Raw genomic sequence first — 14848 nt, 5'->3', positions numbered from 1 at the left:
CAAAGGCCAATGGCTGACCCAAGGACGAGATGAATCACTGTTTCGTAATATGAACTGCAGGCATGGGGCACCCACCCATCCCAGGCTGGGACCACAGCAGGTTCCATTCAGATTGGGCCATCTGGACTTACTTGGCAGTAGGATAACAGAACTTCTTCCAGCTGATGGCTAAATTAATGTAAGTTAATACAAGTTCTTGGGCAGGGTGGGGTGGGAGCACAGTTTAGTGGTATGTAGGGAATAAATGAAAAGGAGACAGGACCTAAATTCTAAACTTGGTGGGATAGCTAATGCCCTGGAAGACAGAACAATATACAGAATGATCTCGATCAGCTGGACTACTGCGCTGAAAGCAACAGAATGAACTTCAATAGGGACAAATGCCAAGGTTTATGCCTAGGAAAAGGGAACCAAATTCATAGTTACAAGACAGGAGATACTTCTTTCAACAAGCAAAAATGATCTTGGAATTGTTGTAGATCACAAGCTGAATATGATCCAACAATGTGATATGGCTGGAAAAAAACAAATGCTCTATCAGGCTGCAATTAATAGAAGTATAGCTTCCAAATGGTTTCCCTCTATCCAGCACCATTTAGGCCCCATCTTGAGTATTGTGTCCAGCTCTGGGCACCACACTTCAAGAAAGACGATGACAAAGTGGATGAAGAAAGTTCAGAGCATGGCAATGAAGGTGATCAAGGGGACTGGAAACAAAGCCCCGTGAGGAAATATTGAAAGAACTTGGCATGTTTAGCCTGTTTGTAGCCTTGAGCTTTCCAGATAAAAGGATGGAATATAACTGAACTAAATAACAGACAGACGTGTCCTGCTTTGGGCCATGTCAACAGAGAAAATGTTGGTGATAAAGCAGTTAACCCAGGTAATGCCATTGAAGAGTTAAGTCAAAACATGACCAGTCTATTGTAATCTTGTGAAGCTGTACTGCGAATCCATAAACATAGTGTACAGTGTTTGATCTGACTGTAGCGAAAGTATTTAATCTGCAGGCCATCTATTTAGATATAAATTTAAACATTGCTTTCATGATAGTCCACAAAGGTCAACTATTTAGGATTTCCAGTCCCTTCCTTTTTAATTCCTATCAGTACTTCTGGGCCATTTTCCATAGTGTGCACATGCAGTGATAGGGAAAGCAATTCCCAGCACCACCACTGAACTTCTGCAGCTAGTAACGGCATGGGAGCCCTATCTGAGGAGCAGCGGGTGGAAAAACACTGGCCACCTTCAGAGTGCACTTTATGCAAAGGTAGCTCAGCCATTGTGTGGAAAATGATGGAGGAATTAATCTTATAGCCAGGCATTACTCACTTCTCACACACAGATTGATAATCTATGGTGTTATCTAAACCAAGGGGTGGACATTAACAGATGTTCGTAGGATGTTATGGGTCCTTGCCAATTTACACAGGTTGTGGAAACTGTGGGTGGGTCGTATAGTCTAAATCAGGGCAGCCAGCATGATCCCCTCTATAAATCCCATCATCACTGGCTTGGCCAGAGTGACTAAGGCTTATAGGAGCTGTAGTCCAAAACCTGTGGAGAGCATCCCATTACCTACCCTTAATTTTAAATGGTCATCTTCCTCCTGAAAACAAGAATGGGGTAAACTTTTCCCTTTCTCAATGGCAGCTCCTGACCCCCACCCTCCAGTTGAGTGTCACGAGACAACACACAACTAGAACCATGGAAAAGTGCATAACTAAGCTGTAGCTCTATAGTCAGGGTTCCGGTAAATCCACCTCGTTCAGGTCTGCTTGTGTCCCCTTCCACTTGTAAGAGTCTCTGGTAGCAGCAACTCACTCTGCACTCTCAGCTCCCCCCCACCCCTTCCCCCTCCTCCTCCCCTTCCCCTAACTCTGATTTTTCTTCCTTGCTTACTTCCTACCTTGTTGCACTCTGTGTCTCCCCCTCCCACCCCCACCCCCTTTCTTTCTCTGTGTTTTAGGATGCGGAACTGATAGCAGCCAAACTTCTGCAGGAACAAGGCCAGGTAATGTCATCCCCACTGCATCCTTTGCATCTTATTCATGGGACCCAAACTGGTGCTCCCAAGCTTGCAGAAGCCTGGCCACAAAATTTTTCCAAGATCCTCATTCTCCCACTCCTCTCAAGTGGCTCCCATGGCTGTTGCCTCTTTTCTTGAGCGGCTTGAGTAGAACTTGTGCAAGGACACCTTTCCCCCAGCTTGAAGGTGCCCCAAAGAGAAAACTGTCCCTGTCAAAGAACTGTCACTCAGACAGTCATTAAGGCACAGAAAGTTGCCCTCAGGGGGGAAAAAAAAATAAAAGGCACCAAGGTTTTTCTCCCTTCCCATGGGGGAAAATGAACTCTAGAGAAGCAGTGTAAGAGAACAGGGTGCAAAGGCTTTGGCATCTGTTTTAATTAAACAGGGAAAGCTGCTCTGTACCAAGTCAAGCTACTGATAAATCTGGCTGAGCAGTTCAAGGCTTCAGAGATCTTTCCCAGCCTTACCTGGGGAGTGGGGGGGACTTTTGCATGGCATGCAGGTCATGTGCTGTGCTCCTGAGGCACTTGCCTTCACCCAAATCTCTCCATTATGCAACTGCAGAACAGTCAAGAGCCCTGCAGGGGTGGGGGGAGAAGTGGCAACTCTCCGCAGGAATCCTGGCTCTGCGCCCAGCCTGTGCTTTGTCTGTTGACTTTGATTTGTAGCATGTACCTTTCTCCCCAGTGGCGGTCTAACTATTACTTTTGTTTGGTATCTGCTTATCGGTTCAATTGCTGATGGACCAATGCGGTGAGAGAAACAAGAACTAGGTTTAAATTAAATTTCTGGTTTCATTCCTATGACCTTAAATAGCTGCATAGCATACAGGGTATCTGTCGCTATAGCTTCCACCATCATTGTACTTTGGGGTTGCCAAATGTTACAAACACCTGTGCTTATAAAACAGACACGTATAAAAGTGATCAAGCTTTTCTGAATGCTGTGGAAAGCTTTGCCATCCATTCCTGCAAATCAAGTAGCTTTAAAGGCCTAGGAGCAGCCAAGGCTGTTTATCTGGTCAGTTGACAACTCTGTGGCACCACCCTGTTTAGCAAAGCCACACCTGTTGGGATCACTGCACATCACATAGCTAAAAGGGTGGCCACTCCAGCTGCTTAGTCATGACCCCATTGGGTGATCTTAGACCAGACACCCTCTCTGGGCCTCTGTTTCCCAACTGGTAAAATAGGAATATTAATTATAGGGTTACTATGAAGCTAGATGACACAAGAGCTGTAAAATAGGAAACAAGCTTTTGCATACTTAAAATGGCAAATACTATGCTTCCTGCTTGCAAAAGTCTTATTACACCAGTCTGCTCCCATACAAATTAAGTCATTCCTGTGCCCATTTTCCAGATAAGGAATTGAGGCTGTGAGAATGAGGTTCATTCAGTGCTACCCAGTATGAGAGAGATCTGTAACCAAATGCTTGCCAGTTCTAGTGCTTGACCCTATTATATTCACATTCCATTCCAGAACTATAAACAGAATCTAGGAGACTTGAGTTCAGAAACTTTCTCAGGTGTTAGCTTTCTAACTTCTGCTTGATGAGTTACACAAGTTTAGTTTTATTTATTACTGCCTCTAATAGTGAACTGAGGTGGTGAGTGCCAAAAAACAAACAAACCCACAAACAAAAACAAAACAAATGACAGCTACTGTGCTCAAACCTCTGAGGTTTGTAGGCGTGTATTTTTCCTTTTAAAAAAATACAAAAGAGTAAAAAGTTCTTAATGAGGAGTTAGCATGCTTAATTGCCACAGAATATTGAGCACAACTTGGAAAAGAAAAATGGAAAAGTATCAGGGGGTATGAAATGTCTTCTTTTGCAGCAAGCAGCTATCTGGAATCCTTAACTGGAATATTCCTGTTGGCAGTGGTGGTGTGAGGATATACCATACATTTAATTCTGAGTCCTCTTGTTTACTTAATTGCGATCTTTCCACCCAGCCTTTTCATCTATGTAGGGGGCCCCTCCAAAGTGGTTAACATAACTTCAACATAAAAGCAATAAAACCTCTAGCAGTAAAACAAAACAGAATGCAGGAGAGCCAATAAGGCAAAGTAAGATTAGATTAAACTTTAACATAACAGTAGCCTGTATAAAACAAAAGGAAAAAGGGAGAAGTGTTTATGATTTGTGCCAAAAGTACACTGTTTTTACCTGCTGTCTGAAGGCCAGCTGAGGCTAAACAATTCTTCTGAGGAGGTCCAGACTTTCACAGCACGGTGGGCCTCAAATAAGAGAGAGAGACCTGTAGTTTAATGTTAGGCTTTCTTCCAAAGGTATAGACAGGGTCAGAGAAACTTTCCTCTTAAGGAAAAGCCCTCCATGCTCACCTCTCTCTTCTCACCCTTCCAACAGGGTCAAGAATGGGACCTTCCAGCTTTGAAAGCTTGACACAGCCTCTCTCCCTCTGCTACTTCTCTTTCTCAGCTCTTCCAATGAGCAGTGACTTTAATCTTTTCTCCCTTTCCAAACTTGGCTCACCCTGGAGCCCTGAATCCATAATCTCTCAGCTCCTTTCTCCTTATTCAGTGCACTCAATCAACATTTAGTTGCCGCACCAACTTCTTAAGAAGTTACCTTCAATGCTCACCATTTGTGTAGGCACTGTTACAGCAGATGCTGCTGCTCGCTTTGCTCAGCATTAAAATTCCAGGAGAGGGGCTGGAGGAGCACTGGATGCCCAGCAGCTACCACAAGCCTCTTATGTCCCTGCTGTGCTCACTTCCAGCTGGCCTGGAGGTGGGTGCTTAGCTTGCCCAGACTTTATTATTGGGGTGGATAGCAGGTGGCCTCCCAGATCTTCTAGCACACAACTCCCATCATTTCCCACCATTAGCTGTGTTGGTTAGGGTGGGTGTGAATTATAGGGCAAACCATCTGGAGGACTACAAGTTATCCATCCTGGCTTTACAAGAGATGGGGATATCAGCAAATACAATTTCCTGATCTCTCTACCATCAATGCCCCTTCCACTATCTTACTGTTACAGGCCTAGGGGCCCTGACTGCAGCTGCACTTGGTCCTCCTGCCAGAGGACTGCAAAACTGATAACCTGCTGAGCTGAATTAAGTGAAATTGATTATAGAAGTCCTGGCTTTTTTGCTGCCTGACTTTGTGAAATCAAACAGCTTGTCATTTGTTGTATTTGGGCAAAGTGAATTAGCCATGCACTGCCCCTCAAATATAGTCTAGGTCAGGGTGGGGAGAAGGTGTGTCTCCAGATAGTTTGGTCTTCAGCTCCTAGAGGCCCCTGTCAGCATGGCCAATGGTTTAGAAATTCTGCTTGAGGCCTACATTAAGGAACATTTAACCCCAGTATGTAACCTGTTTAGTTACCAGCAGTTCAGTTACCAACTGTGGTCCTGTTCTGAAGTTTTCCTCACCCATGGGGCATGCACAAGTATCATGCAAACTATGTCCTCACTGTGAAGACATTGACAGTGATAAAGGCACACCTAGAAAGTAGAGCAGGATCACATACAGATGGCATCTTGTGCATGGAATCTATCCATCTGCAAGTCTGATGTTCATGTGATTGGGGACTCTGCAATTTCTAGGTCCAAATTTACACCAAGAGTACATCTTGCTCACAAGGAGTCATCTATGCATGGAGGTCAGGGAGGAGCCTTCCTCCAGTCCACTTAATGCTGAAGGCAACTGTCTGCACAGGTCCAGCTTTGTAGTGCCACATCTGTTCACTCTTCTCTTTGTGTGTGTCTTTGTTTAAATTTCCACAGAAACACACGGTAGAGACACCTTATGGGATCGTGACAATCACTATCCATGGAACACCCAAGCCCAAACGTCCAGCGATCCTCACCTACCATGATGTGGGACAAAATCGTAAGACTTGAATGCCCACTTGGTTGGGGAGGGTGTGGGAGAGGCTGGGATTTCTCCAAGGACTGCAACTCCAAATAAGAACTTAGATGTTTTCAGTACAAAAGAGTTCAAGAGTTTAAAGGAGCTTGTCATTTTGGAAGAATCCAAGGAACTCCTTGTTTCACGGGGGCCAAGACTATCCCACGTGTGTCTGTGCATATCCAAGAATGATTTTGTGTTTGACTAGAACTTCAAAGTTCACCAGCCAAGTGTGGAGGCAGGGTACAGTGGGAGGGGAAGGCAAATGGAGGCAGGCAACTCAAAACACAGAGATGATTATCTACAGCACCCCATGAACCATACTTTCAGATTACCTGTGTGCAAAAGAGCAAATCTGCATTTATGTTACTACTGAGCCAGTTACACGTGTGGTGGGGCTTGTAGATCAGGTTCTTCAAAAATTGTTTTCAAAAGCCTTTGCTGACCTGCAAATAATCCTGCAATCCATTAGAACATCTTTCTGCACTCCTAGCTGTCCTCTTACCTCACCAGTCACAACCAATCCCGTCACTCACACTCAAGGATTAAAAAGCAACATTTATAATACTGCAGAATTGAAGCTTGGATTGCTTGGTGATCTCAGGACCAGGATACTTGGATCTGCACCATGAACTCCCTGGGTGGTCTTGAGCAAGTCAGTCTAACTGCCTCAGAGCTTGGCTACACATTCATCATGAAAGCTCTACCCGCTGTGAACTTTGAAAGCACCAACAGTCAGGGAGAGCTGGAGATGGCAGAAAACATTCATCCTGGGAAGTAGAAAGCTGGCTGAATTTCTCCTTCAGTTGCTTATCTCTTGTTATCTTGGCAGCTAATTTCTCCAACTACTCTGCCTTCTCCTGGAGAAAATTAGCTGCTAAGAAGGGGAGATAAATAAGGGATGAAGAAATACTGCCAGCAGTTCTTTCTCCACTGTGTGTATAATATTTGTATTCCCTCCAGCCTTTTCTGCCTGTCCACAAGTAACCCTTCTGAATTCACAGCAAAATGGTGGAGCTGTTGTTACCAGACAAATGTAATATGTAGTCAAGTGCTTACTTTCCCCTTCTGGAAAAGAGAAGTGTTAATTGCCTCCTGTGAGTGTGAATTAAGCATTGATTCTAACATTCTTTCTACAGCCAAGGCCAAATAAACTAGTAATTTCTTCTTTTCCCTTTTAGAACTTTTTCATCTGATCCTGAAACTCAACTTTTAGTAGCCTGCATTGCTTTGAAGTTCAAGTGTATTTTTTGCTGTTTAGAAAGAGAAACCTGTACTGGAAAATACCTACTTTTTTCTCCCCAATTAAAAATGATAATTTAGATCCTGAAATTAAGGCTCTCAGATTGCAGTTTCAAAGTCTGATTTGACATTTCAAAATTGACTTAAATGTTTAGAAAGAAAAGTGGTTGAGAAACACAGTGAGCTATAGGAATTTTTCTTTCTTAACATACATTGGACTGTCATTATCTTTTCTGTTTCTAGAGCAATTTGTGCTCTGTTCCAGATTTCCCCCACCATCCATCTTGGGCCAATCATCTCATTGGTGTTTAAGAATATTACGGGTTCCTCTTCTCCACACAGCTAGCATTCTTTGAAGGATGAACTGGGGAGCTCCCCAGGTTGAGTTTGCCTACTTGTCTGAATTCACTCATCTGTTGCCATTTTGTCAGGGTAGCTGAAGACAATTTGGTGCCTTAGATTGTCATCCTATGCATACTACTTAGGAGTAAGTTTCCTTGCACATAGTAGACCTGTCTTCTGAGTAAACATGCTTGTGCTATGAGACAGAAAAGCCAAATAGATTCCTCTGATGTAAAAATAAAATTTCAGGGAAACTTTTTTGCCCAGCATTTGGCATCCACCACCTGCTTCATGATAGTGTCAGCCCTGATTTGATTTTGCACCTTTCCAACCCGATGGAGCTACCCTTCTGCAGCCTGACCACCCCTTCTTTTGTCTCCCCACTCCCACCTCCCCAGATCACTCGTGCTTCGATACCCTCTTCCACTATGAGGACATGCAAGAGATCATAAAGAACTTCGTGGTGATACATGTGGATGCTCCTGGCATGGAGGAGGGTGCCCCAGCCTTCCCTCTGGGGTGAGCCTTGCAGCCTCCATTCCCACCCCACCTGCATTGTTGGGTGTGATGGGGGTGAGGTCCAGCTGTCCAATGCAGCCCCTAACCTCTGCTCCTTTCCTAGGTACCAGTATCCTTCTCTGGACCAGCTGGCTGACATGATCCCCTGCATCTTGCAATACGTCAAGTGAGTTGGAGTGGGATGCCATGATATGCGTACATGTGTGTCTTCTAGTGGGGTACAACATACTGCATTCAGCTCCCAACATCTCCCCAAAGGGAACTGGTTTCAAAAATTAGAAAATGTGCATCTACATGAAAAACAACAATGACAAAGCAAAAAGGGAAACCACTTGGAAGCTTAAGGCCCCACAGAGTCTACCTTATAACCTACTCCATGGGTTATTGCTTTGTTTCCTGAAAGAAGTCCAACACCTTCACAACTTTTCCCATCCTAGAGATGCTTGGGTGTGGTAGAATGCACCTCTTGCACTGTGTGTCTTTCATGAGTAAGGACGGCACTATAAAGCCATTCCACATTCCCTGAATTTCACACATGCTGCTGCAGAAGCTGGGAACAGAAACGAGGAGCATTTGTTCCAACATTCCTTGGAACATAGATTTGTTCAAATCCAACATAGATTTGTTCCAACATCTATGAAACCCAGGTGGTCCCTACAGCCTTCACTGGTTTCCAGCCCCAAGGATTCCCTGGGATGGAGGGACAGAACTCAGAATTTTTGCTATTTTTGGACCTTGAGGTGCAAAAAACTTGTTGTGGTCCTCAGGTGCTTCCTGCTGAGTCCTGGCCAACTTGAGCTGTGAATGGAACATATGTCCCAATTTCTTGGCTCCTAATTCAAGAGTTGTATTCTATTCAACTTTACTCTTTGGTACTAACTTACTAATATTATTATGGTTGCAGAGAACTAGCCATCTTAGTTGTTACAAGACAAGCAGAAAAGAGTATTATGGCTAACAGACAAATAGATTTCTGGTTGCCTACACTTTTGTAATCTCTTTCATCAGATGCATGCATGAAGTTTTAACGCCTGTTAGCAGATGCATAGATGTTTCTGTAGAAAGACAGATAAATATATCTACCTACACAGAGAGAAAGATTGGGGGGGAAATTGAACAGTGAAGCCAAAAGGCCCTGAAATCAAGAAGTGTAATCCATGACATGCAAAGTGTACCCTCAATACAGTTTGTAAAGATAAGAAGCATAGTAGCAACTGGACCCACAGTAGCAACTGTTCTGCACAACAAAAAGGAGACTGGATACTTTCTGCTTCTCGGATTATTTGTAACTTGCTTCTTGCTTTCTTCCTCCCACAGCTTTACCAGCATCATTGGAATCGGAGTTGGAGCTGGCGCATACATCCTGGCACGCTACAGTGTGAGTGGGCTGGGGCCCAGCAGTTGTCATGCAGTGGCACATGAGATACATACTCAGCATGCCAAATGGTTGTGGTCAGATCACCTCAGCTCGGGGTGATCCACATACCTCAGGAAGTAACAGGAGAATCAGTGCTCCCAATCATAACAGGCCTCAGAAATGGAATAGCCCTATGAGAGTGAGAGGCTGTGGTTATCTTGTGAGCTGAACTATCAGAAAGGGATGACTTGACCCAACATTGATTCCTCTGGAGAGCTATTCTCTTGTCTAATACTAGCTACAAGACTGAGCTGCATGCCAGGAAATGTACAGCCTTATTTATTATGTTTATATCTCAGCTTTTCTCCAAGGTGGTATGCATGCGTCTTCTCCTCTGCTGCCCCATTTTTAACAACAAGTAGAAAGGTAGAAAGGCTAGGCAGGGTAACAATTTGAACTCAGTCTTATCTGACCTTCCAACCACTCCATAGACACTGCCTGTCCATTTGAGGTAAGGACCAGTGCAGTAATGTGCGAGAAACACTTTGAGCATTTGAAGAAAGCACTGTAGGACACCTAGTATGGCTTCATGGCAATAAGACGAAGCAGTTCTCTGCTTCAAATTGGGTCTCAGCCAAAAAAGAAAAGAAAATTAGCCTAGGGGAAGCACTGTTGGATCAAACCAAAAGTACACTGAAGGCTGCATCCTGTTTCCATAACTAGCAAGTCAGTTGCCCTCGAAAAGCCAAACGAGCTGGTTCTGAAGGCAACCATTCTCAGTTACATGTACCACCTGATATTTGGATGGTACATATACCTCTGGACATCAAGAGTCCCTTGGTGCTCTTGTAGGCCTGGAAAGGTTTCTCTTCCTCCATACATTTCCCTAAACTAGTGTTCTCTGGCCTCATGCCTTGCACAAGTGATGGACTACAACAATCTATATCCCCCAAGGCTGGTCTCAACCTTTAAAATATTGCTTTATGAAGTGACATATGGGATGTAAGTACATTATTTGTTACTATAAAAACAACAATAAAATACCATTTTGAAAAAGCTAACCATACTGATCCATGAGAGGAAAAAAATCCAATGAGGCAATCAGGATTAACCAACACTCAATAAAAATGTGCGTTCTTGCAAGTTCTGTAGAACTCTTTATCAGGTTAAAGCACAAAACACTTAGCCTGATGGAGAGTTTTGGAGAAGTGAAAAGCTTACCCATCCATGTGGAATTGCCAGGTGCAGTATAAAAGAATTGCCAACTGCGGAGTTAAACCTAAGGATGATACTAAGTGCATCATTTCTATTTTTGTCTACAGCTTTCCCATGCAGACACTGTGGAGGGTTTGGTTCTCATCAACATTGACCCCAATGCCAAGGGCTGGATGGATTGGGCTGCTCACAAGGTGAGGCTGGGAGGTGGGCGAGACTCCTGGTTGCATGTCTGTGCGATGCACATGGGAATCAGTTACAGATGGGGACAGGTAGGCTGCCAACTCATATTTAGCCTGATTCTATAATATATATTTCTACAGGGGAAGGCAACCTACCAAATGCTTTGGACTACAATACTCATACCATGAATGGTCAGAAATTATGGGAGTTGTAGTCCAAACATCTGGAACACACCAGGTCTTACCACTGTGGATTTAAACTGGTAATAAAACCAACTGATTTCCAATCACATTGATACTTAAGCCCCCAGACCCATCCAAACCACTCTTGGTTATTTGAGAGCAATACTAACCATCCATTGCTAACTGGGTAGCAGACTCTGCTCCATATTTGTTGTGCCTCTTTCTGACGCTCTGCCTGTCTGCTTTTTTCTTTCCTTCTCTGTCTCCCCACTTCTGATCTGTCTTCAGCTTTACTATTTCTATTAGCCTACAAGTGACTTTGCTTCCCTTGGCCTTTTCCCAATATTCTATTCTTGCTACACATTTTGTAACCTTATAGGAGTGGGCATGGCACATTTCCTTCTCTCTTAATAATATCCTATATGCTCTCTTCTGGTGTGTCTTTCTGCACATTCCTGAGTTGGAGCAATTCCAGATGAATCCAAATTCCAGCATTTCTTGTCATGATCAGCTTAAAAGAGGGCAGGGAGAGGAGGAGCCCAATGGAGCTGGTCTTCCAACAGGGCTGAGGGAACATTCCTTCCCGTTCCTTTTCCTTCTGTTGTGGCTTACAATCCTATTTTGCTTTTTCAAGCACCTGCCTCAGACTCAGCAGCCTTCTCACTCCTCTGCAGTTCACTGTATAGCACCTCCAGCTGCATCCCTGTGGCCTCCTGCCCCATCAGCTGTTGGCGCCTACTGCTGACAAAGCCCCTCTGTTCCCAAATACATGTCCATCACCCACTGCTGGAAATGCCACACCAGTTCCTCTGATGCAGTTAGCTGCATGATCTTATTGTTTCTCACTCTTTTTCTAAAGGCTATAGTAATCTTGTCCACCAGGCTGTGAGGCATCTGTCTGTCTGTCATACCCATACCTTCCATGACCGTTAGCGTGACAATTTTGCCATATTGCTCAGAGAGAGAAACCAGTCATTGCTCCATACAATTAAAGATAGTTCTTTGCTTTTCATTTAGATATAAACACAAGGGCAGAGAAAACAGTGTGCATTCTGTCAAATGGGGGATCTCTGTCAATAGGAGATCTCTCTCTATTTCTTTCCACAGCTTGAGCTATCCAACTGCTAGCCTTCCCTTCGATCCTCAGATTTACCCATCGACTCCAACCATTATCTTTTCATTTAAATTAAGGGTGCAGAACCGCAGACCCAGGAGGCAAATGCAGCCTTCCTGAAACCTCATTGCAGCCTTTGGGATGATACCTCAAGTTGCCCTGCCCTTGACAGCCAAACCCACTCCCAAGTCTGACCCTTTTCTCCTGAGCATCAATCATTTGGTAGATTTCCAGCTTTTGTGCCTTTTTGTTTCTTGTTGTAAAAGGTTGAAATATCTCTCCTAAGGCAGTAAGATTTTTAAGCTATATTAGTATTTTGGCCTTGTCCCTTTTGCCTTTGACAGCACCTACCACTGGCGTGTGACCCAGCCAGAATTTTTCCACAATGGAATTTAGCTGCTGGGTTGAAAATAGTTTAACACTCCAGATTTAAGTATATACTAATAGTTTGGTGCATTTGTTTACATGAATTCCAACCAAGCTCAAGCTTTTAAATGACTAAGAAGTCTGTCTCTCTTTCCCATCCAAAAACCAAATTGCTTAGAATTTGAGTAGGTCGTTTTGGGACCCCATTGTTTGACTGAGAATTTGAGAGGAAGGGCAAATATTAATTTGAAAAAGATCAGTGCAGGAGGCAAAGCTTGCCTAAAAGTGAATTCCTATGCCATGGAAGAACAATTCAAGTACTTGCAAAGTAAGTTCCAGTAATTCAGTAGTCCAAGAAAAGGCACTCTACACATGCTCAAAATCACTTTCTTTGTAACGATTTGCATAATCCAGAGCCTAGTCCTAATATTGAATGTCCTGGGCTTGAGGGTCTTAGTTCCAAATGGGGAGTTGAGGATTGCATTCTCAAGGAGCTTTCTCTTTCCACCAGGGATGGAAACGGATGTGGTTTTAAATATGCATTTAGCAGCTGCATCTTTTTCTTTGTATTGTTTTTACTCTAGAGTGGGCACAGAGCCCAGATCTGAAACAGGCCCCTAGTGTGAAAGGGAGGGAGGCTTTAAAGATCTGGATTAGGCCCTCTGCCATTACTCTAGAATAAAAGTGATGAGGGTGGGAGCCATAGCTGCTAAACATACTTTTAAAGTCCTGTCTGTTTTGGATCTGCGCTGATCCAAAACAGACACTCATCTGGCTCACTGAGAGCAGGATCCATCTCTCTCTCCCATCTCACCTCATCCTGCTTATCTTTTCAGCTGACTGGCCTCACATCCTCCATTTCAGAGATGATTCTGTCTCACCTCTTCAGCCAGGTAAGTGTTTGCAAGTGGAGAGGAATGAGGGATGCTATTTGGCATGTGAAGCAGGTGGTAAGAGATGTGGGGACAGGGTGGAATGAGATGGAAGCGCTCTTACAGAAGGAACTCTCTGGAAATATGCAGTGGTAGCCGTAAAAGTGGACTTGTTATATTTAGGTGAATAATAAAAGCAATGATCCTGTATCATCAACATGTATAACTCTTTATAGTACAGTATTAAAAAACAAGAGAAAAATGAATGCAGCACACAATGGAATCCACTTTCTTCTTTATCAGCTCACATGGATTCCATGAAATTGGGACCAACTTAGGTTTCTACCACTCACTTTACAGTTTTATGTTCTTTAATTTCTATTCATGTTGATTGGTTGTACTGCCTATTTCACACTGCCTGTTTTGCAAATTTGATGAAAACAAAGATGGTTTTCCATTCTCTAAACAAGGAGTTGCTAGATTTGGTGTTCAATTATGCATCTGAAAAAAATCTGTTTCAACAGGCCAGTGATGGTGCTGGTGAGGGCGCAGGGCAGGGCAGGGCAGGGCAGCAGTGTTTGGCTTGCTTTGCATGGTTTTTGTTTGTTGTTTATATTGTTGCCAGATTATGTATTTATTTGTTGCATTTGTAAGCCCTCCCATAGCCAAAGACATTCTGGGCAACTCACAGTGCAATATAAATATGTTTAAAATACAGATAAAAATAAATAGCAATAAGAAACAAACCATAAAACATAGAAAAATTAAAATACATTATAAATACGATCATATAAATAGGAAACAGGAGGAAAAGAAACACAATATGACCAATAACAATAACCAATAAAACAATAAACAATAAAGCAAGTAGCAGAAGGAAACACTGTGGACTCATTCTTGTGCCTTTAATATCAGCTTGATCAGAGGAAATCAGCTAATCCCCTGCTAATGTCTGCAGATCAGGCTGGTATAAGGCACAACAACACAGTCCAGAAGAAAAATTGGCAATATTGGAGTTTAAGTCAGGATCGTGGGGCCACAATGGGGTCAGGGTACCACAGTAATGTCGCTTTCCTGCTCTTCTACAGGAGGAACTGTCTAAGAACACAGAGCTGGTGCAACAGCAGCGGGATATCCTCAGCCATGCAACCAATTTGCCCAATATTCAGCTCTACTGGAGCAGCTACAACAGGTGAGCGTGGGCAGGATGTGGGTGGGAATACAGCATCAGCTGAAGACCAGAGTCGAGGGGTGTGTTGAAACAAACAGGGTGGAGCCAGGAAACAAACAGGAACATGTCAGAATGGAGCCAGGAAGCACGATGGAAACAGCAAAAGACTCAGCCCAAACCGGGAGCTTTTTCTAGCTCTGCTTGTCTAAAAGTTGCCAGTGGCCAGTCCGGATGGGTGGCTAGCCCAGAGCCAGAAAATCTTTTGCTATCCAGTATGATGCTGCAAATTCCACTCCTCTAGGTTACCACATTAAACTGAGTGGCAGGTTCCCAGTTGCTGGAGCGCCTGCCACATTGGTGGTCTAGGCCTTAGCAGCATC

General features: G+C 43.7%; 1 protein-coding gene across 8 annotated transcripts in view; it reads left to right on the top strand.

Moving 5' to 3' along the window:
• Window positions 1-14848, top strand: part of NDRG2 (NDRG family member 2) — a 35486-nt gene that overhangs the window by 9979 nt on the left and 10659 nt on the right. For 4 of the 8 annotated variants that reach the window (XM_044449945.1, XM_044449949.1, XM_044449946.1 and 1 more), the window contains exons 3-10: window positions 1970-2014; window positions 5782-5887; window positions 7888-8008; window positions 8112-8174; window positions 9326-9386; window positions 10688-10774; window positions 13262-13318; window positions 14386-14489. In XM_044449945.1, the coding sequence (XP_044305880.1) occupies window positions 1970-2014; window positions 5782-5887; window positions 7888-8008; window positions 8112-8174; window positions 9326-9386; window positions 10688-10774; window positions 13262-13318; window positions 14386-14489 (644 nt within the window). Of the gene's footprint in view, window positions 1-1969; window positions 2015-5781; window positions 5888-7887; window positions 8009-8111; window positions 8175-9325; window positions 9387-10687; window positions 10775-13261; window positions 13319-14385; window positions 14490-14848 lie in introns of those variants that run through there. The other 4 variants (XM_044449948.1, XM_044449951.1, XM_044449947.1 and 1 more) reach the window with 2 other exon arrangements.

The sequence above is a fragment of the Varanus komodoensis genome, unplaced genomic scaffold (assembly GCF_004798865.1).
Source record: "Varanus komodoensis strain SLA01 unplaced genomic scaffold, ASM479886v1 scaffold62, whole genome shotgun sequence".
NCBI classification, from domain to species: Eukaryota; Metazoa; Chordata; class Lepidosauria; order Squamata; family Varanidae; genus Varanus; species Varanus komodoensis.
This window is presented reverse-complemented; position numbering and strand designations above follow the sequence as displayed.